At 40.1% G+C, this 22,367-nt stretch overlaps 2 protein-coding genes across 5 annotated transcripts in view; both read right to left on the reverse strand.

Moving 5' to 3' along the window:
- Nucleotides 1-11,988, reverse strand: part of TBK1 (TANK binding kinase 1) — a 34,741-nt gene extending 22,753 nt beyond the window's left edge. Inside the window, exons 1-6 of the mRNA XM_048500254.1 lie at nucleotides 11,930-11,988; nucleotides 9,379-9,497; nucleotides 4,292-4,432; nucleotides 3,559-3,688; nucleotides 2,247-2,428; nucleotides 373-533 (exon numbers count right to left, since the gene is read on the reverse strand). Coding sequence (XP_048356211.1) covers nucleotides 373-533; nucleotides 2,247-2,428; nucleotides 3,559-3,688; nucleotides 4,292-4,432; nucleotides 9,379-9,465 — 701 coding nt within the window. The 5' untranslated portion in view covers nucleotides 9,466-9,497; nucleotides 11,930-11,988. The remainder of the gene's footprint in view (nucleotides 1-372; nucleotides 534-2,246; nucleotides 2,429-3,558; nucleotides 3,689-4,291; nucleotides 4,433-9,378; nucleotides 9,498-11,929) is intronic.
- Nucleotides 11,989-15,580: 3,592 nt separating this feature from the next.
- XPOT (exportin for tRNA) overlaps nucleotides 15,581-22,367 on the reverse strand; it is a 29,952-nt gene continuing 23,165 nt past the window's right edge. For all 4 annotated transcript variants that reach the window (XM_048500603.1, XM_048500604.1, XM_048500601.1 and 1 more), the window contains exons 20-26: nucleotides 21,211-21,400; nucleotides 19,853-19,969; nucleotides 19,517-19,632; nucleotides 19,260-19,307; nucleotides 17,387-17,458; nucleotides 16,938-16,994; nucleotides 15,581-16,167 (exon numbers count right to left, since the gene is read on the reverse strand). In XM_048500603.1, the coding sequence (XP_048356560.1) occupies nucleotides 16,141-16,167; nucleotides 16,938-16,994; nucleotides 17,387-17,458; nucleotides 19,260-19,307; nucleotides 19,517-19,632; nucleotides 19,853-19,969; nucleotides 21,211-21,400 (627 nt within the window). In that variant the 3' untranslated portion in view covers nucleotides 15,581-16,140. The remainder of the gene's footprint in view (nucleotides 16,168-16,937; nucleotides 16,995-17,386; nucleotides 17,459-19,259; nucleotides 19,308-19,516; nucleotides 19,633-19,852; nucleotides 19,970-21,210; nucleotides 21,401-22,367) is intronic.

Below are 22,367 nucleotides of genomic sequence, written 5' to 3' on the forward strand. Positions count from 1 at the left end.
CACTTTATTATCTTATATACAAAAGAAAGCGACGTGCATATCTCGCAGACTATTCCTTTTAAATTCAATGTTTACAATTTCTCTCCTTCTGTTCAATGTAAGTAATTATAAATTAAGGCCGAACTGTTTGAAATGGGCTGTAATTTACAACAACTTGTAGCGCAATAAATCAGTCAGTCTTCAAGTTACTACAATATTCCTTTTTAATTTAGCTGCAACAGACTAAAAGGGCTACCACTCTCAAGTGTAACATCAATTTTGAGCCTGAGTTTTTTAAAAAATGCTTTAAATTGTATTGTTTTGTCAACTGTGGCACTTTTATTCACAAAAGAAAAAATTCTATGGACTGAACCTCTTTCAAGAGTTACGTACATCACTTCCTTGTTTCTGCGAGGTCCTTCAAAAGGCCGAAAGGGTAAACTTCCAGTAGCAGCATGGTAAAAAGTCACCCCTATGCTCCACAAATCAACTGTTGCGCCATATTTCTTTTGGTGTTCTTTCCTCAATACTGCACGTTCATACATGTCAGGGTGCTACAGAATTGGAAAAAGAAAACCTGCATAAGTACACATTTCTTTATGAACAATGAGTTCAAAACACTATAGACAGAATGCAAATTAGCCCTTTTTTGGGGTGGTCCTTGCACTTGAAACTGCAACCTTTTTTGGGGGTGGTCCTTGCACTTGGAAACTGCAAAAATAAAACAGAAGAAATCCCAAAGCTATTCTACTGCTTATGAGAAAGGTTGTGCAAACCTCTTTTACATAAAGATCAAGAGAACTAGTTTAAAAGCTACGCATTATAGCACTATGAAATATCTTGAGAAAACAGTTGTATATTTATGGAACAATACTATGCAATAGCAAACCATCTCCAAATGTCTCTTGCTTTGAAAACCATACAGGGTTGCCATAGGTCAGCTGTGACCTGACAGAACAAAAAACCAAAACAAAAACTAGTGACTACTGCTTTCCATTGGGGCCCTGTTTGTTTTGAGTTAACTGTGTATTATTTGAATCAAAGGATAACATTACGTAAATGAAAGCAGGTCTCTAGAGAGGCAGCATATACATTTTCTAATTAATTATAATAAAATAATGTTGTTAAGATAGGATTTTATTCTGTATGAATGCATTAGTGGTAAAGCAGACATTTAATCAACCCTCTAAACAGGATAATCATAAACATGCATTTATTTGCCACAAACAGATTAATTCACTTTCCATAGCCAAGCTGTTTAATAAAACGGGTGGCCACCCAAAGATCAGCAATTAAGTTTACAGGCCAAAGTGAAAATCTTGACAGACATAGTAATGTAGATGGAAAAATTCTCTTCCTGGCACACTTCCTCTAGGTTTATAGCAACCACCAATATTCTAACGTCATCAATAGTTTGTGAAATCCATTCAACAATTTAACAGTGATTTTTTTAGTGCATTATTATTTCTCAACTTCTTGGTGGTGCCTGGAAATTTCCTAGAATTACAGCTGATCTGCAGACTACAGAGATCTGTCGCCCTGGAGAAAATGGCTGCCTTGGGAGTGGGAGTGGACTCTAGGGCCATAGTGGCGAACCTATAGCACTCCAGATGTCCATGGACTACAATTTCCATCAGCCCCTGCCAGCATGGCAATGTTGGCAGGGGCTGATGGGAAGTGTAGTCCATGGACATCTGGAGTGCCATAGGTTCGCCACCACTGCTCTAGGGCACTGTACTCCACTGACATCCCTCCATCCCTCCTGGTTAGAGTGTCTGACCCCTGCAAGGTGCCCTATCAAGCAACTGGTAATGGCCCCAGCTTAACTGGCACCATGAAACTCACCCAGAGTTTTCCAGGGAATTAGGCTGCCAAGGAGAGGAAAGGAGGGAAAGCTGAAGGTGAGGACAGAAAATGTTAGGCTGGCTGACACATGGGAAAGACAGAGGTAAGACGCTACTGGGTCTGCCAGGAAAGGGAAGAACACTATAGTGGGAGAAGGAAAATGAGATGCCCCCAGCAAGGCCATGCAGGTCCCCCTCTTGTTAAATCTAATTTTTTTTGGATTACAATAAATCTGGAAGGTTAAGTATGATGATGTAATCTTATGAAGAGTTACTCCAGTCTAAGACTTACTTTTATATTGATGGCGTCAAAATGTCTTAAGATATCACTGAAAGAAGGTATTGGAAGACCTGTAGTCATGCAAGCCATCGCCAAGGTATATTCCAATTTTCTGAAGTCTTAAATCAAATGAACGGACTTACCAAGTATTCTTCTGTACCATAAAGGGAAACAAACTGTTCATCATCTTCTAGTTCCCTAGCAGCCCCAAAATCTGTCAATTTATAAACAGAGTGACCATCTTCCCCTATAACGTGCATTATATTGCCTGGCTTAATGTCTCGATGCACTATTCCATTTTCTCGGAGATGATTCATTCCAGCCACTTAAACAAAAAGATACAAAGATAAGTAAATGAACATTTCCCAAGAAACACAAGAGCGTCTGGTAACAAAAAATTGTTATTTCTCCTAGACATTACCCATCCTTATCTACCTACAACAAAGGGGGAAAATACAGTTGGGATGATTATTATATCATCAGTAAAATTTAATTATAAAATAATAAATACAGCTTTATACATTTTAAATTGAAATTGAAGGTTAATAAAATTTTCAGATGTTTTCTCACACATACAAAGCAAAAGGTCCTTAATTCTGCAAAGAATGGCTGGAGAAGGAAGCCACTAGACAAACAGTAACAGGATTCATGATTTTGAAAGTGAAGGGGAAAACAGATCAGATATGTGTACTGGACACAATGAATACATAACAGCATCTATCGTCCAGGCAAGATATAAACTGTCCAAGAGATACATTTTCCCCAGTATAATAAGTGAAGCATGGGTTTTTCCCCCTGAATTTCTGTGTTAACGTAGGCAAAGCTTGCACAAAAAATGAACATTTGGCGTTTTTTTCACCCATACTAAACTACTTCCTAAGCAGTGCTTAAAATTACTTCCCTGAAAATTTCAATAAAATATGCACAAAGCTGCATCAGTTAATCCTGCTTTAAAAGGCAGAAGTGGAGCAGAAGACATTGGGCAGAAGACATTGGGAGTGTTATTTGAAGGGGCGAAGGGAATGTATTATAGGAGAAAATTCCTACGGCATTAGAAAGCAGCCAGATAACTCCTTGTTGAGAACCAATCAGTTTGATGCCAACCAAGCTGCCTAGATCACATGGAAATTGGGAAGCAGGAAAATCTCTCTCCTTTGCAGCAAGCACCTACTGCATAAACTCACTGTTTAATTCTCCATAATATAAACAAGGGAAAGAGATTTCTTCTTTCAATTTTCTTTGACTAGCATTATTTTACTATCAATAATAAGCTACTGCTGCATGCCTTGATACCAGCATACATATCCCAAGTTAATATAAGTCAAATCAACACCTGCAGCACACAATTTACACTCAAAGGAATAATACATTAGGCGAAGATTTTGAATACAGTACCATAACAGTAAGACAAGTCAAACAGCAGACTATGAAGCAGACAAGGAAAATTCAACATACCAACATCTTTCAACACAATCAAGAATTCTGACTCTGGCAAGCCATAGGCATTAGATGGCTCTTCTAAAACCGTATACAAACTGCCACATGGACAAAATTCCATAACAAGAACTTTATGTCTAGAGGTTGTCTGGAAAAGAAAAACAAAAGATCTGTGAATTACATGAATCAAGTCACCTTGTTATAAGTAGATTGCCATACTGGTCAAAACATTTTGCAGACGAGAGTATTATTTGAGTACCATTAGTACTCAGATAATAAGTTCAATGGGGGCTTCACACAAGCCTGGGTATTCTTCCCTGTGGCCTTCAAATTCAGGTAAAATTATCTTAAGCCAATGCTTATCATTTTGAAGCTATTCTTCATATTACCAGACGAGGGAGAGTCAATTCCTGTGAAAGATACCCTTCCTTTTTAAAAAGTCTCAACTTTCATCTTTGCTACCAAAGTTGTCAGACTTTCCCCCCACTTTACTATACCTCACATGCTATTTGGAAGTTCTGTTGTGAAATTTCAAGGATTCATTTATATCGCTACTGCATTATTACTTGAGAAGACAGCAACAAAAATCTCATCCAGGAGATAAGAATGGTAGTCTTTTTGAAAAAAGAGGCTAGAACTAACTATAAAAAGCAAGTAATATTTCATAAATGGCAGAGAGCATACGATATACATATATAATGCTGTAATTGTACATATGTACAAAACTTCTTGCACTGTCCCACTTAATTACCTCTTCCTCAATGGCAAATAATTTTACAATGTTCTTGTGATTTAATTTCTTTAATACTTCAAATTCTCGCATCTGAACATCCACAGGACGAAGGAAGCTGAAGTTATTAAATACTTTGACAGCATATAAATCGCCAGTTTTCTGTAAAACAAATACCGAGATTATTTAAAAAATTGAAAACATGTTATAAAAGAAGTTTACCAATGAAATGTTTGCTTATCAATGAAATGTTTACAAGTTCCATAATACAAAATTATAATATTAACAGTGGAAAATTTTGTACATAGATTTAATCATAATAAAAGATGACAGAGTATAAAAATGCACATAGTATTTACAACTTTACTGTTACAGTGGTACCTCGGTTTTCGTCGATAATTCGTCCGAAAGGAATCGACGAAAATCAAAATCGACGAAAACCAAGGCACCTGTAAGGAATTCCATAGAAGCAGAAATAAAAGGCTTTTTTGTGTAAAAGACCGTTTATTCAGACATCCTAGAAAGCTCACGTACACGACGTGGCAGGAATAAAGTCTCCCGCCAGAAGCACAGGTTATAACTCTGTCCATCCCATCCCCCCTCCCGGATTCCCATGGGAACGGAGTTCTCATCTCTCTCGCAGAGATAAGGTCTCCGCCAGAGTCTCTGCCGCAGATGCTGGCCCATCGCCCGGGTTATTGAATTCAGTCAAGGCCAGGCGGCTGCCCTGAACATCAACACCACTGAATCCTTTACAGCACCATTTCCCATAGGAATCAATGTAAATCCAATTAATCCATTGGAGGCACTCCAAATCCATTGGAGGCACTCCTTGAATGGATTAATTGGCTTCCTCAAACCCCAGCTGGGAGGCAGATTGAGCTCCTTATTTGGGCAGTGACATCAGGGGGAGTCACTGCCCAAATAAGGAGCTCCCTCTGCCTCTGGGCTGACTGGGGTTTGAGGAAGCTAACAGAGCAGAGGAGCTCCTTATTTAGGCGCAGTAGCATCAGGGAGTGTCACTGCCAAATAAAACTCTACCGGCTAATCAAGCCAGCAGGTTTCAGGTTTCATGGACTTTTTGTCAGTTTCGGTTTTCGTGGACTTTTTCTGGGCAAATTTTTTCTGTGTTTGAGGACGAAAACCGAGGCAATCGACAAAAACCGAGACAAAATTTGCCCAGAAAAAGTCGATGAAAACTGAAACCGACGAAAACCAAAGTCAACAATAACCAAGGTACCACTGTACTTTATAAATAGGGTTGACTAAAAAACAGAAAGTAAATTCTGTAAAAAACATTTCCTTCCATCATTTTCCAAGAGAAAGATCAAAATTTCAGCTCGTATACCGTATATATTTGTGTATAAGCCGACCCGTATATAAACCGGGGCACCTAATTTTACCATCAAAACCTGGGAAAACATTATTGACTCACGTATAAGCCGAGGGTGGGAAATGCAGCAGCTACTGGTAAATTTCAAAAATAAAAATAGATACCAATAAAATAAAATAGATACAGTGGTACCTCGGTTGGGGTTTGAGAAAGCCCAGCCAGCGGGGAGGCAGAGGAAGCTCCTTATTTGGGCAGCGACATCAGGGGGAGACACTGCCCAAATAAGGAGCTCCTTCTGCTGCCGGGCTGGGGTTTGGGGAAGCCCAGCCAGCAGAGGTGCCTCGGGGTTCCCCCTTCACCCTCCGAGGAGGGCAGCAACAAGTGGCTTGTGCAGCCGCACGGAGGTTGTCCCGGCTGCCCGCAGCCTCGGCAGAGGCCTGACGAGCCCACAGACTGCGGGGATTTCCCCTTCGCCCTCCAGGGAGGGCAGCAGCAAGCGGCTTGTGATTGCTGGTAAGTGATGACTCGCCTATAAGCCAAGGAGGCCTTTTTCAGCCTTAAAACAGGGCTGAAAAACTCGGCTTATACGCGAGTATATAAAGTACATAAAGACAGTCCGTTCTGATTACTAAGTTAAGCATGTAGTTGACAAAAGCTCTTTCTTACCAATTAAACTAGATGTAATTTTTGACAAGATAGCTCTATACATCATGCTATGGCTTCTTAAAAAGCAAAAAAACCTCCACATACATTTGATACAAAAACAACTGATGGATGCAGTGGTTACAGCATCAGTCTATGACTTAAAAATCAGATTCAAATCCCATCATGAGAGAAAACTAAGGCTCCAGGCAAGGAGAACACCCCTATTATTATTAACTTTATTGACAGGCCACTCTTTTGATTTTCAGAGTGGATTACGGAATATAAAATAAGGCAATCAGACAGAATATTATTTATTTAAGGTAAAAAAAGTAAAGGAAGTCTCCTGCACAAACACTGGGTCCTGTCCCATGGGGTGACATCACACCACATTTTCTAGGTAGACTATGTTTATGGGGTGGTTTGCTATTGCTTTTCCCAGTGACCTACACTTTACTCCCAGCAAGCTGGGTACTCACTTTACCTTGGAAGGATAGAAGGCTGAGTTAACCCTAAAACTGACTTCTATTGGGATCAAATTTAGGTTGTGAGCAGAGCTTTGTTTTCAGTACTGCAGCTTACCACTCTGTGCCGTGGGGCTCCTATACTTTTTTATTTACCACTCAAAATATGTCCTATTTGAATCTAGTTCCCTAAGAAAAGCATATTATAAATCACTGCTCTAAAAAAAAGTATTGTGTTTAAAAACAGCAGGATATATACTGTAAAACAATAAAACGAGCCTGAAGAATAAAACGAGCCTCAGCAGAAAAACCAGGACATCAAAATCAATCACCTCCTAAGGCTCAAGTAAATGTTTTCAGAGCTTCCCAAATTGCTGAAGAATAAATATTTTCCTCCCCCTGCTATGGAAAACTATTCCAAATTGCAGCAGCAACAATGAAAAGGCTCTGGCCCCAGCTATGACCAATCTCTTTACCTTATAGGATCAATAAAGTTGGACATAACAAGAAAAGTTGCCATATAGGTTCATGTGGGCAGGGGAAGGGAGTCACCTTCTAAAGAATGAGAGTCCCAGGTCATAAAGGTGAAAACCAGCACTTTAAATTCAATATGCAAGTGTGGCAGCCAGCTCAGTCATCAGCTGCCTCAAGCCAGGCTCTGGAAAGGCAGCATATAAACTTCCCAAGCAAAGTCAGATAGTGTGGAGAAGCAGTTAGGAGTGTTGCACTAGAATCTGGGAGACCAAGGTTTAAATCCCTATTATTTCATGGAAACTTGTTGGGAGACATTGGGCCAGTCGGTCACTCTCTCAGCCTAACCAACATGCTGTGTGGATGAAAAGGAGGAACAGAAAATGCTGTTATTAGCTGTTTTGAGGCTCACTGGGGAGAAAGACGGGGTAGCAATGAAGTAAATAAAGGTATTTATTGACTTCATGGGGTCTCATGCATAGAATTCTTGGCCCCAGCTAACATATTTTGAACTAATTATATTTTTCTCATTGTTTTCAAGGGCATTCTTTGTTATAGTAACCCAGTCTAGAAAATTAGGTCAGCTGAGATTTGACAGGAAAATAAACTTCATGTCAAATGGTACTAAAAAGGAAGTCTTGATGGTTTCTTTGGTAAGTGACATGGATCCATCAGGACTCCCTGTCTTTTTGCTGAATCTGTTGATAGTTTCACTTCATACAAAGTAGGCAACACAGTCCTCCCTGCCAACCTTACCACCATTTTATTGGGATTAAGCTTCAGAATGTTTTCATTCATTCATCAGACCACAACAGCTTGGAGAATTGGAAGGGACTCCAAGGGCCATCAAGTCCAACCCCCTGCCATGAAGGAACACAAAATTAAAGCACTCCTGACAGATGGCCATCCAGCCTCTGTTTAAAAACCTCCAAAGAAGAAGACTCCATCACATTCTGAGGAAGTGCATTTTACTGCCAAACAGCCCTTACTGTCAGGAAGTTTTTCCTGATGTTTAGGTGGAGTCTCTTTTCCTTCACCTTGAACCTATTACTCCTGGTCCCTCACCAACATGACATCCCTTCAAATATCTAAACATGGCTATCATGTCACCTCTTAACCTTCTCTTCATCAAACTAAACATATCCACCTCCCTAAGTCTCTCCTTGTAGGGCATGGATTCCCGACCTTTTACCATTTTGGTTGCCCTCCTCTGGACCTGTTCCAGCTTGTCAATATCATTCTTGAATTGCGGTGTCCATAAATGTACTCAGTATTCCAGGTGAGGTCTAACCAATTCAGAATAGAGAGGTACAATTACATCCCTCAATCTAGACACTATACTCCAATTGATACAGCTCAGAATCATATTGACTTTGTTGGTCGCCACATCACACTGCTGACTCATGTTCAGTTTGTGGTCTACTAAGACTCCCGGATCCCTTTCACATGTAGTGTTGTCAAGCCACTTTTTCTGCCTAAGTGTAGTATCTTACATTTATTTATCTCTGTTGAAATTCATTTTGTTTGTTTTGATCCAGATCCAGATCTCTAATCTGTCCAGGTCATTTTGAATTCTGACTCTGTCTTCTGGGGTATGAGCTACCCCTCCTATTTTGGTGTCATCTGCAAATTTGATTAGCATGCCCTGACTTAATTCAGAGACAATAACATTAGGTGCTGCAGCCTGTTCTCACCAACACTACCATATATATTGTGGCATTGTCAATCCCCATTTGTGCTAATATAAGATGCAAGTAGGCTGGGTTATAGTTTAGAATGCCATCTTTAATTAGGTTTTCCTATGTAGTTAGGTTTTTTAATGTTTCAGCATTAATTATAACATGTGATTTTCTATGTTTTTATCTAACTAATTGATATATTGCCAATGGCTTTTATGTTCTGAATTGTTGTTAGTCACCTTGAGCCTGGTTTCGGATGGGAAAGGGTAGAGTATAAATTTAATAAAATAAAAATAAATCAGCTACACTGGATGAACTTGTAACAGTCATTCTTTCTTAGCCTATTCTACCTCACAGAATTGTTGTGAAGATTAACCAGTAGAAGGGAGAATGTTTTGCAGTATGATAAGCACCTGGGAGAAGGGCGATATAAAAATAACAGATGGAAGGAGACTAAAACAGTAAGTCTATTTTAATGACATAAAAACATTTTCAAGCATATGGACAGGATATACAAACCTTGTGTCGTCCACGGAAAACATTTGCAGTAGCTCCTTGTCCCAGGATGTCTGATACAAGCCAAAGATAATTTGGAGTGCTCTGCATGTTTGCTCTTGATTAGGCAATTCTTATTTAAGCTTAAGAAGACATAATAATATTTAGTTATCAAAATTCCAACATTAAAAAATTCTTTTTAATTATGAAGTTCATTTACATGACAGTTGTATGCATGTTATATACAACAAATTTTCTCTCACAAACTTCTCTCTTCTTACAGAAGATCATAAAGGTGGCCCAAAAAGAAGTAAATACCACAAAACATCAAATCATTTCTTCTCTGTTTAAAAGAAATGTTCTATCTACTCTTGTCCCAATGTAAAGAATCTTTGCACATGTAGCGATTCTGATGCTCATTCAGCGATTCTGATGCTCACTCAAAAGCATTAAGACTCCCATATTCACTACAAAGTTGAGAGATCCAAGCATACAATGAAATGTATTTTGCAGTAAATTAAAAAGTCTACATGATTCAGGAGTTCCTATACACTAAAATGACTGTGCAGATCTAAATAGGGAGTCTCTCTTCGTAAATATTCTATGCAATATGAAATTCAGAAACAAAAAAACCCTTTGTTTCTTCACTCTGAGGTATTAAAGGCAGGAATATTCCCAGTTCTTCTGAAATTCCCTTGTTCTGATCTTCTTGTTGGTCAGCTTTATTCTACATAACCTTCGGGGCGGGGGGGGGGGGGTGATATTCAACTGTACCACCCCATACCTCACTGAAGTAAATCTATAACTGAATCAACTTAAGGAACTGAGGTGATCCCCCATTTACTCTTCCGTGTTTGATCTCAGACATTATCATGCTAGAGGCTTTTCAAAGTTCAACCATAAAACACTAAAAATTTATCCAGAGGTATAGGACAAGGGTGGCGAGAAATATATCATCGAAGACTTTCATGACCAGAATGAACAGGTTGTTGTGGGGGTTTTAGGCTGCGGTCCAGTAGTTTTTGTTTCTAACATTTTGCCTGCATCTATGGCTGACATTTTCTACTTCAAAATTTTTCAGGAAATAAAAGGGTTCAAAGAAACTGTAACTCTAGAATGCTTCTGTTACTCATACTAATGTGAATGTCACACTTACAGAGATTCCCCCCAGGGAAGGCTTGTATCTGGAAAGCCTCAGTCTCATTTACTTCCTTAGGCCTTGTGAGATACTAATGATACACATCAGATACCTAATGTCTAGAATCAAAACTCCTAGGGGGGCAATGTCCGAATCTTTAGTATAATAAATGCTGTACAAGGCATTTTCAGTATCTTAAAAAAAATTGCCCAGGCAATTTTTCAGTCAAATCTCAGAAGCTAAGCAGAGTCAATCCTGACAAATATTTGGATGGGACAACTCCAAGGAATACCAGGGTCATGAAACAAACTCAGACAATGGCAAACCAGATGTGAATGTCTTTTGCCTTGAAAACCCCGCCAGGGGTCACCATAAGTTAGATGTGATTTGACAACAAAAGAGGTTATACCACAATTACAGAGACTAACATCCATGCCCACTTCTGGGTTTTTTGTGCAGCGCCTGATTAAGACCTTTAGAGGCCCTAAGCATTGTAAAAATTATGGAACCTCCATATACCAATACTAGCGGGCCCGGCCACGCGTTGCTGTGGCAATTGTCCTTCTCATCACAGTCCGCAACCCACACAGATGTCTATGCAGGTCCAATTATCCCCAGCATAGCCTTTTGGGGTGGTCAAATGGAATCCCTCTTTCCCTTTTCAATTCACATTGTTATATGGTGGTGTCTTGTTTTTTTAGTATAAGGTAACCCTTTCCATTCCACAAAGGAACTGTCCAGAGTGCGAATCCCGCTGTCCATGAGGCTGGTTGACACGCACAGTCCTGAGCTTTGGTGAGTAAGGCAAGAACTTGGGAACGAAGAAACAGGGCTATCCCAGACAGAACAGCACATAGGCAGGGTGGTGAAGGCGTTCAGATCAAGGAGCCAGCTCCCTGGGTTCTTAAAGAGGCCACGATGCAATTACCGAGAAGCAGAGCCAGTAGATGTTGGATTAACGCCCCCCACCCTGCAGATTTTCTTGGAAGGAAAAAAGGCAGAACTCTGGCTTCGCTTTTGGTAAAAGAGAGCTGTGGGCGAATATGGGTAAAGTGGTGGTTGGATGTGAGGGGAGGGGGCAGAGTGAAGGTGTGTGATGGATGAGCTGGATGTGGATGAAGAGATAGTGTGCTAGCAGCGTGGTAGCAGTGAGGTGAAGGAGCACAGAGAGTGAAAGTTACCAAGCGTGTGGGAGGGGAACCCCACGTGGCGATCTCCTACATGACAAAGGAGTGTGTATGTGTTTCACTTCCACTCGTATTATCTAACAGTATTACCTATTTACTGTTTTCACTGCTCATCTGTGGCCAACTGAGCGAACATTCTAAGGGCATACCAAGCCCTCAGGCCACAGACATGCTGCACGAACATTCTAAGGGTGACAGTTAAAACACAGCCAGCTTCATGGCCTGGTGCGCCAGGAAAAAGACGTTTTACCTGGCTCAGGACTTTCGGCGATTTGAAGGTCCGATTACCTGCCGAGAATGGGGAGGGACGTCCTGTGAAAATTTGGGGGTGATCCGTCCAGCAGCTTCTGAGGGAGACCATCAGGGACAAACACACGTTTAGATTTTTATATATTTAGATGTAATTCAAAATAAAAATAGTATAGCATTATATACTGATATGTAATTCAAAATAAAAACAACAGTATAGCGCTCTGTGTGTGTGTGTGTGTGTGTGTATGTATATATATATGTGTGTGTATATATATGTGTATATATATGTGTGTATATATATGTGTGTATATATGTATATATATATATATATTCTAATGAATATCACTATTTGTATGAACTAAAACACCTTTTATTCCATGAATCAAATATGCAAAATGTTTACCGTTACCTACTTCTAACTTTGTTTATACCACAAAAAGTTTTCTCCAGCTTTTTTAAATTGTGAAGTTTGTGATCAACTCAAAATTAATCCTGACCTAACAAATCTGCTTCAATACTTAGCAGAGATAAGGAGAAAAAAAACTTCTATGGGGCTCTCTTTACTTGAGGCCCTAAGAATGTGCTTGTGCTTGTTTTGCTTAATGGTTAGTCCAGGGCATTGTGCCACTTATTTTGTTCAAAAATTACTTTATAAAACTTACATCTTCATAAAGCTTTTGTATATATTTTAACAGTGATTTATTAGATTGCTTTATTGTTCCCATTTTATGTCTCAGGTTAGTGATACGATTTGTTGCTGCTGTCTTATATTGTTTATTTTTAACAGGTTACATTGTTTTAATTGAACTTCAAATCTCCTGAAATGTGGGTCCTGTTTTAAATCCTGTTTTTCTAAGATTCCTCTTTAGCAGGTTTTTGAAACTACTTAGAAGCACACATTTAGACAGGATGCACTTCCTTCTTCAAAAAGAGGTGCAAATTACCAGAAATTACTACAAAGAAGGGTTTGGGTGCAGCTCTTTAACTACTCACCTTCTGAGTTCAACTGGATTTTCAAATAGGTAGCACCTTTTTGCAACCAACATGTAATTTGGGAGTTCGATCCCAAGTCTCTCAAATCTCAAATTAACACTTGAAATGACAATAGAGGCATTAACTCCGGAGGGGAAGAATCCTTAATCAGTGGGAGGTCTGAGCCACACTCAGTCTCTAATAGGAACACGGATATGCCGAGTCATACATTACTCAGGATCTCACAGCTGAGCCCATAAACCACCTCCATTGCAACACATTTGCATGGGAAAACAGTGAAACGAAACCTCTGTTACAATTCGTGCTGGCTGCCTCTTCCAAGAGTGGGGTCCCTTAAGACGCAAAGTAGGCAGACATGGGAAAATAGCGGAGGAAACAGGATGCGGAGTCTTTTGAGAAGGGACAAGGATGGGGGGCAGAGTCGTTAGCATCTAACGAAGACCCAGCCCTGAACAGTCCCGCGGGAAGGAAAAGATGGGAAGCTGGACCGAATGCACAGGGACAGGGGCTCATGTTCGTGGCTTGCAGAAGCAGGAAGTTTTGGCCACTGCGGGAAGCTGCACTTGCCAGGGACGCCTTCCCCTCTCAAACAGAGGAGTCAGCCTTCTTTCGTCCCTTCGTACGCACTTATTTCTTGCCTTTCCTCCAGCCGCCGCCTCTCTCCGGCCCAGCTGTTTCAAAGCAGGACAGCGCCGGGAATTCCCCCACCTCAGGCCTGCGACGCTGACCAAGCAAGCCTCGAGCATTGAGGCGCTCCTCCCTCCCACCAAGGGGCGTCCTGCACTCGTCTTTTAAACAAAATGCAACCTGGCGACCCAGTCCCTGCAGAACCCTGTCCCCGCCTTACCCGCTCCGAGCCCCCTGCAGTGCCACCCCCGGGCCGAAGAAGGCGGGGAAGGCCCTCCCTCGCCCGGGCGAATCCCCGCTCCAGCTCCCGCCACGAAGCGCCAACCACTTTCCCTCGCTCGGCTCGGTTCCCCGGCCTGCTTCCGGCTTCCTGACGCGGAGGAGGCGGGCCAGCTTCACGCAAGACCGAAGCGAGGCACCCGGTTTGGTTCACGGACTTGTTTTCTATAAGCTGCCTATAGACGAGGCGGTAACAGAGAACGGTCCTGTAGGCACCGCCCTAAAAGTGGACTGGGGAGAAGCAAATGCCTGGAGGATGAAAGGATCATCGGATCATCAAAGCAGGACAGTACTCCGTGCAATCACATTATCTGCATCCAAAGAAGCTGAGGCTGACCGGCATGCACTTTCTCCATTGGGATGCACGATTGTTTTGGTGTTGCCGGTAGACTAAGACATGCTCTATAGTTTTATGATTGTTTTGTTTCATTCTAATTCAAAAATCATATGAATTCATGAGGAGCCGTTTAAAATCATCTGGATCCTCGTTTTACCTAGACCCAGAAGTATGCAAGATTGGTTTAGGACAGCTGCAAGCCAGTTTGTAGTGCAAGAACTTTGTAGTATTTTATGTATTTCATTTTATTCAATTTCTGTGTTACTCTTACAGGCTTTGGGTGGTTATAAAACATATAACCGTAAAACCATAAATTAAGTGGCCAATTAAAACCTCATTTTGCACCCCTACTTAGAAATAAGTATTGTGCTTTACTTCCTTGTAAAGTAATAATAGAAATAGTCTGCTAAAACTCACAGTAAATTAAAAGTTGGTGGTTCTGAAACAAATCACATTGTTGCAAGGACATTGTTGCAAGGACTTTAGCCTTCACTCATAACTGGAAACAAATAAAGGAGTGGCAAATGTATTGAAAAATAGTCTTGCAATAGTCTTCCAGCAGTCTTCAAATGCTTACCTAGGGGCTCTTAGCTGAACATTGGGGCTGTAGTGTGGGCTCCTCACATTTTTCTGTTTACATGCAAGGAGGCATTAACTGCCTCAGCAGCTTGTTTGCAAAGTCTCAAGGGCCTCTGCTTTTCCGCCCATCAGATCCCTCTTTAAGGCACAGATCTCATCACATTATTTTCAAGATTGCTGGCTTTGTTAAAGCCCTTTGAATTGCAGTTATATCAATATACTTGTAAATTTCAGTTATATCAACATTGTGGCCCCTTTCCAAAAATAATCCCTCCAAAAGAAAGAGGCAAAGCAATTTTTGGACTATATTCTGCTGAAGAAAGGGATCATGTCCTAGAACTGATATTCTCTCCCCACACACTCGTACTTCCTGCTGCTGCCACTGCAGGAGAAGAGAGAGGCTTGTTATTGAATGGTTAGCCCACCATTCATAATTCGTCCTACAGAGATCCGCCCCCTCCACCAGCCTGTTGTTAATTGCAGTGGCTCTGGAAGTGAGAGTGCGAGAGAAATCGTTGATCCGCGTGTTGCTGGGGGTGGATGTTTGATAGGATGATTGCTGGCCTAGGCACTCCCCACTCAAACAAGCCCTCTACTCAAAAATACTGTCAGGAAACTAATATATAAGCTGCCACCAATTCTGAGGTAAAAAAATATGGAACTTGGGGAGCCTTTTAAAAGATAAAACAATACTAGATTTTATTTTACAAGCTTTCTTTCCCAGGTTGTTGTTACAGAGAGGTACTTACAAAGTCTAACACACACACACTCTTTTATCCCTTGCTGGTTTAGGATCAATACCAAGCAAACAATTAAATGATTCCAGACACTTTGTAGATTTCACTGAATAAATTTATTTTTGTATAAAAATGTAGAACTATCCTTTTTATCAGCGCCATTTATAACTCTGCTTTGTAGCATACACTTCAGTATTAAGAATTCTCCAATAAAATGACTATCTACAAAATGGAGTTTGATTGTTTTATTTTATATCACCAGACATGAACAGATGAATTCATTTTCTAATCTGCAAATATTTTACTTAGTTATTTAAAAATGTACACAATTTATAACCATTGCTAAGGACTTTGAAGGAATTTATACATTATTAAACTTCAAAATAAAAAGTAGGTAATTTATTTCTGCTGTGCTACTTACAGCATACAGTTTACCCTATAAAGTGTTTTTAAATAGGTAGGCCAACAAGTTGAGTTGTCCACATAGCATATGTGTATCAGCCAACACAATGCAGGTTTCATTTTACACAAAAAGGCTAAAATGCATATGATGTAAGCACAAAGCAACATCATTCAGTCTGAATGGCACAGAACTTAGAATTCATATTGATATCTGGTGTTCCTGATTATGGGAAGCAGAAGATTCCAGAAGACTTCTTAGGGTCTTGCTCTTTGAAAGAATACCTGTTTTCATAAAAGTGTAGATTATATTAGAATTTAAGAAAACCCAGATGACCAGCAGTAAGTCAAAAGTCAAGCAGGCAATTAGAATGTCATATCACAGTTCCCTAGACATTTTTTAAACGGGCAATACATTAGGAATTGTTAAGGGCTGCCCACAGCAGGGTAGACAATAGTACAATTACATCAGCCATTGTACACAGTTCAAAGAGACAGACTTTAATTTAGTATTTCAGATTAATAAGTGGTTGGCAATTGTAGCTAATATGGCCATATAGTGATGATGCCATAAAACCTCTGTCTCAGATAAACACTTCTGGGAACATGGGTTGGAGGGGAGAGAGCTAGAGAGAGGCACTCATGGTGGACTGGATTCACATTGTTAGCATAACTTTTCTGAAGCCTACATTGCCTTGACATACTTCATTCGGAATCAGCTAGTTCCAACTAGTCAGGCTCCGTTGATTTGTTCGTTCCTACTCACCACAAAAAAGCTACCATAATAAATCTGAACCTAGATCATGCCTCATCTGCATCAACTTATCCTAGAAAAACTGTCAAGAGTTTAATTTTCATCCCTAGCTCTTGCACTAGTGTTAGAACTCAAGACTTTCAGTTGCAGCAGAAAGGCAAGAAGCAAGACAGAAGGTGTTCACAAGCAGAACTCTCATCACTAAACTGTTGGAAGTAAAACATTAGATATAACACATTCAAGCAAATAAAAGCCAAATTAAAAGTCACCAATACACGCACACACCAGTACATAAATTTACCTTTAAGTAGTTTTTAAAAACTTTAGCATCAGGTTGCTGAAGTGCTTGACAGAATTCCTATAAAAATAGTCAAGTTTAACATTTGGTTATACAGTGAGATAAGTATTTCCCAGCAACACTCTGACCTCCCAAACCCTGGACAGGTTGTATTAGTCTGTCTCCTAGATGCTAACTGCATTCTTGGAAAGCTGAATCCAACATAAATGGCTACTGTAGGGACCAAAGATAGGTATTCTACTGCTATCTTAACTGTCCCATGTGCCATGAGTTGTGCCTCTAAACTAAATTTCTCTCACAACGAAGCTTCCTGGGCAGATGATTATTCATGCTGTCACTTTACTATAGATTTTACTTGAAGTGTGCCAAGCATTAAACTCAGGAAAACCTACTTGATTAAACTTCAGGGTTTGCCCAAGTAATCCCAGATATCAGGTAGACAGAATTCTTACCTGTATTATTTCAGGCGATACCTGTAGTGAAGGCAGATATTCTTGCTGAAGATAATGAATACATTCAAGGCCCTAGAAAAAATACATCTAGTGTTTTGAAAGTGGTTTGATATATTTTCTTATTTTTTACCTTAAACTATACCTTTTTTTTTGCTGGAACAATTACAGATAAGGCTAAAGTAGCCAAAGCAGAACTCCAAGGACTATCAAGAAGTAGCAGACAGCCTCTACTGCAAAGAAAGAGAGAAATCCTGGACGGTATAGTTGTTTTTGTATTTTGCAAAGTTAGTTACATTTTGCAAAGTTAGTTACAAAATTACAAACCATCCACACTGTCATAACCTGACATATGTAGCTTCAAAACTCTGGCAAAATTTGACACTCCTCTGTAACTCTAGTAGTCTGACTTACTACTGGAAGCAGTCAGGCTTCTTACATTAAGGGGTGCCATAAAGGTACAGAGGCCAAAGAGTGGCATAAAAGCAAGACACCACTCTCCCCAAAGTGGATGATAGTTAATTTTGGGATCTACCTTGTGTGTCAAGGAGGATGGCTGAACTTTTCCCCTGGTCCTAAGGTGTGCCTGGCTAGACAATAGGGTTGGCTATTCACCACAATGTTATCCTAAAGTGATTTAATAGTTCTCCAAGCAGACCATTATTTACCCCAGGAATCAATCAGTTTTCAAGGGTCATGACAACTCATCATTCATTCAAACCCCAGAAAAGCAATCAATTCTTTGTCTCTGGCTTTCCAGCCAGTTTACTTCATCCCAGAACCCATTTTGAAGTATAAATATTGGTTCGTTGGTCATTTGTAGTGTACGTGTGTTCTAGATCTGAGCCTGCATCCCCACTTGCGTGTTCAGCTCTTTCCTTAGCTCCTAGTTGTTTTCCTCTTCAGGGCTGCTTTCCTGGGATGTCCCTTCAAGTGTGATAACTATTACCCATCCCTGAAACCCTATCCAACTTCCTTCCTTTTCCCTTAGTCAGCTCTCGTATGTTTTGTGTGCACGTATGTTCATTGCTTAAAATTTATTTCTTGTTTTACAGTATTTATTCTTTAATAAAATCCATTTTAGTTGTTCAACTCCTGCTAATTTGAAAGTTTTCCCCCAAAACTATCTTGATATACATAAGTTATCAATTCCAGTTACTCCTTCTCACTCTGTCTCCAGTTAATTTCTCCAACTAAAGTGGAGACTGCCTACTTAGGGTAACACTACCCCATCCTTCTTGAATTTCAACTTCCTACTTACCCCACTGCTTCTCCTTTTTCATAACCTTTTTCAACTATCACTTCAACAGAGTCTTCAGGATGACTGTACCCTTATCTTGACTAAACAAATTACTGACCCTTTTCTTTCCCTTCTGACATACAGTCTTCATCCTCCTCTTCACCTAATATATTCTGCAATTTCTATGGCTGAAGACTGCCACATCTATGACCTGTAGAGAACCCTGGACTATAGTGGAGCTAAATACAATGTTACACGATAGTGATGTAGCTTCATAGACTTTCCTATGCTTAGTCTGCTACCATTATGCATGTTGTCCCTTACTAGCTCTTTCACAGACTATGGGAAAGATGAAGAATTTTAATTCTGCAAGAAAACTGGTAATTTAGCAGTGACCCAGTTTATGGATGCATGTGTCCAGTTCATGCAACTTATTTCAAGAGACTGAATTCAGGAAGCTGAATTGCAAAGGTGTGAAAGAAACCTGACAATGACACCACTGAATCAAGCGAGCAAAAAGATAAAAGAAAAGGAATGTCTACAGCTTATTAAGGTATACGACAGTGATCCAAACAGCAGCAGATGCCCATACTCTGGCGGTAAGATATTAAACAACCAGCTTTGTGCTATTCTTACCCTTTTGAGATGAATTGTTTTTAATGTCACTGCACACTCCGACAAAGCCTATAGAAATGGAACAATAATATTTTACTGAATACTGAAGCATTAGCATTAGATGATTAGATGCAACACTCTACTTTACAAAGTCACTGTTTTATAGGCTTCATTAATCAACAAGATTCCTGTAAATTGTATACATCCCCCTTAATCAAAACTCAGTCTTTGAGCATTTAGCAAGTACCTCAATGTAAACAATGTTCCAGAATACGTACCAATACTGTCTGTGCATCTGCTAAGTCAAATGTTTGCTTTAAAGGTGCTAAGAAACATGCAGGGACAATGTGTTTGTAGACAAAGTCAGCAAAGCCAACAGGTCCATCTTTGCCTCCTATAAAAGCAGAAACAAACACAATCAAAGCCTCTAGACATGTTCTTATCACAAAGGTTCACTAACACAATAGGAAAAAAAGCCTTGCAATTGGGGTACCATTTACACTAGCAACGAATACTATAATGTTTGATGGGAAAATCATATCAGCAAATAAAAACACTTTTTATGCATAAAGACATAATCAGTCTAAGCAAGCATAGTATGAAGACAAACTTACCCCAAAGTTCTACCAATTTTGAAAGAATAATAAAGCATGTTTTCTGAGCAATAGGGTCTGGGTAGTCCACAGCTCCTTGAATAATTGTGACTAATACATGTTCTACATTCTCTGCACCTAAAGAAAGCAAAGTTTGACTATATACCTTATTTGCAACAAAGAATAAATTCTTCTTTGTCAGTCTATATTTGATGAAAGAAGACAAGCACAACGTTGGCCATAAATGTCATTATGAAGAAAGTTCTAACCTTATGGTTTCAAGCAGTACATACCTAAACATTTTTCAGCCAGACTTATCTAAAACCAAATCAGCTCTATAGGGGTCTCTTCATCCAAGTAAGGGTATGTGGAATAGAACCTTGATTATCATGTGAATTGTCTCCCCCTCTGGTACCTCACCTGACATGCTAGTCACTCCTGTGCGAGTCCCTCCTATGCGAGGAGACTTCTCTATCAGTTTTCCCCTGAGGAGCCAGGAAAGGGGGGCAAGGATATGGTGAAGAACAGGCATTAAAGGCGAAGACAAGCTCCCTCTGGTGCAAACGGCTGCCATTTTCCCCCTCAGGGTTTTCCTAATCTCATTTCTGAAGAATAATGTTCTCCCATCATTTACTCAAGTCAGCCCTCTTCAGGATCCAATTCTGACTTCTCACGAGTAAAATCAGGACTGCTAGTCCTCGGTAGAGGCTCTGGCTCTCTTCTCAGTTGATTCAAAATGGGCCCATTGTTTCAGTGGATAAAATGGTGGGTGCTTCTCCTTTTCCCAGTTTGGGAGATATTCTATGCCTCTACTTGGTGGCGGCCCCCTGCTACTTTCGGTCTCAGGACTGCGCCTTCCCAGCCTGCGAGTCAACTGATGTTATGGTTCCCGAGCGGGAGGAGGAACTTCATGTTTCTCTTCCACACAAAGAAGTTGACATGATGGTGGGTGTGGCTGCTGCAAGGGAGAGGGTTCCTGTGTTTTATCTTCCCCTGCTACAGTTAGGCAAGAAGGTTAAAATCTTCTCTAATATCGCACCCAAAGATTAAAGATCAGAAAATCAAGTAAAAGGAATAGAAGGTATATCAGATAAGCAATTAGGAAGACAGAAAATTAAGAGTAGAAATAGCAAAGGCCCAAACCTAGCTCTAACATTGCACTTCCTATCTGAGGCAGGAAAAGCACTACAGAAGGTAACTCCTACCAGGAAACAGGAAGAATATTCTTCCTGTCTCCCTACTGGAAGGTTGGGAATCACTCACTTGCAAGATGTCCTCCTAATTCAGTGGCGAACAAAATCTCTTTGTTTGAATCAAAATTACTTCAATTTGTACCACTACTATGGAACTAAATTAATCTAACATGAGCCATTCCTCACCCTGGTTTGCTATGACTTCACTCATTCCACTGCCAGTAACTGTTTGTAAAAAGGCAAAGTAACTCCTTCGTAGCATCTGTTTTTCCAAAGCAGCAGACTGGTCATTTTCCTCTGCCGGGCGGTGCAGGATTTCAAAAATAGCGTGCAGCAGTGGCATAAACATTTGTTGTAGAAATGGGGAGACTTGGGTCTATTAAAGGGTGGGAAAAACCAATTGGTTAGCAAAATTATAACATGCATAAGAAAAAGGGGAAAAGGGAAAAAAGCTACCATTCTCAGTTTGATATTGTACCATTAACTTAAGTACAAGGAATTTAAATTGAAAAGCAACAATCCTAAGTAAATATACACATTATCAATAAAGTAAACTCTCAGTTCTAATTTTTAAATAACTCAAATTTATAAAAGAGCAGAGCATCTGTTTATCTCTCTCTAGTTTTCCAAAGATTTATAGAGATGAACTACATGACCTAGGATACTTTCCCACGCTTTAACAGTGACTATATAGTTATTAATCTCATTTCCACTTGTTTAGTCCTAACTGGTTAACTTAGAATCATATAATCATAGAGTTGGAAGAGACCCCAGGTACCATCAAGTCCAATCCCCTACAATGCAGGAACACATAATCAAAGCAAAACACTTGTATCTGAGTACTACAGTCACAAAATAAGAGCTGGCAGTATGCATTTGAAAGGGATGTCCAACCTCCCAGACCTCCAAAACCCTGGTGATGGCAGTTGTGGGACTTGAGTGGACAAAAAGACACAACCCAGGCAGTCATACTAAGGAGGGAATATAAAGATAGTGGTGTTCCTGCTCTAACTGAACTTTTGCTCACTGAGGAAGGGGGGCAAAATTGCCTGAGTTCCCTCTCCTAATTACTGTGTGACTTGGTCCATATGGATCTCACTGCTTTCAGTATCAGTGTTTTGGAGAAGTTCTCAGGAGTCTGCTAGGTATAGGGGAAAAAGGAGTCCACAGGACCCAAGATATATTTAGGCTTCCAGTTGTCTCATGTTCACAAAACCTTTATACAAAACAGAAGGTTTAGTAACAAATGTAACCAAACTACTTGACAATGCTTTCCATTAATCCACACAAGCGGCCCCATGAAGTCAATCATTATTTCAGCTTTTCAGTGTTTAGCTGTAGCT

Source organism: Sphaerodactylus townsendi, linkage group LG06 (assembly GCF_021028975.2).
Source record: "Sphaerodactylus townsendi isolate TG3544 linkage group LG06, MPM_Stown_v2.3, whole genome shotgun sequence".
Classification (NCBI taxonomy): Eukaryota; Metazoa; Chordata; class Lepidosauria; order Squamata; family Sphaerodactylidae; genus Sphaerodactylus; species Sphaerodactylus townsendi.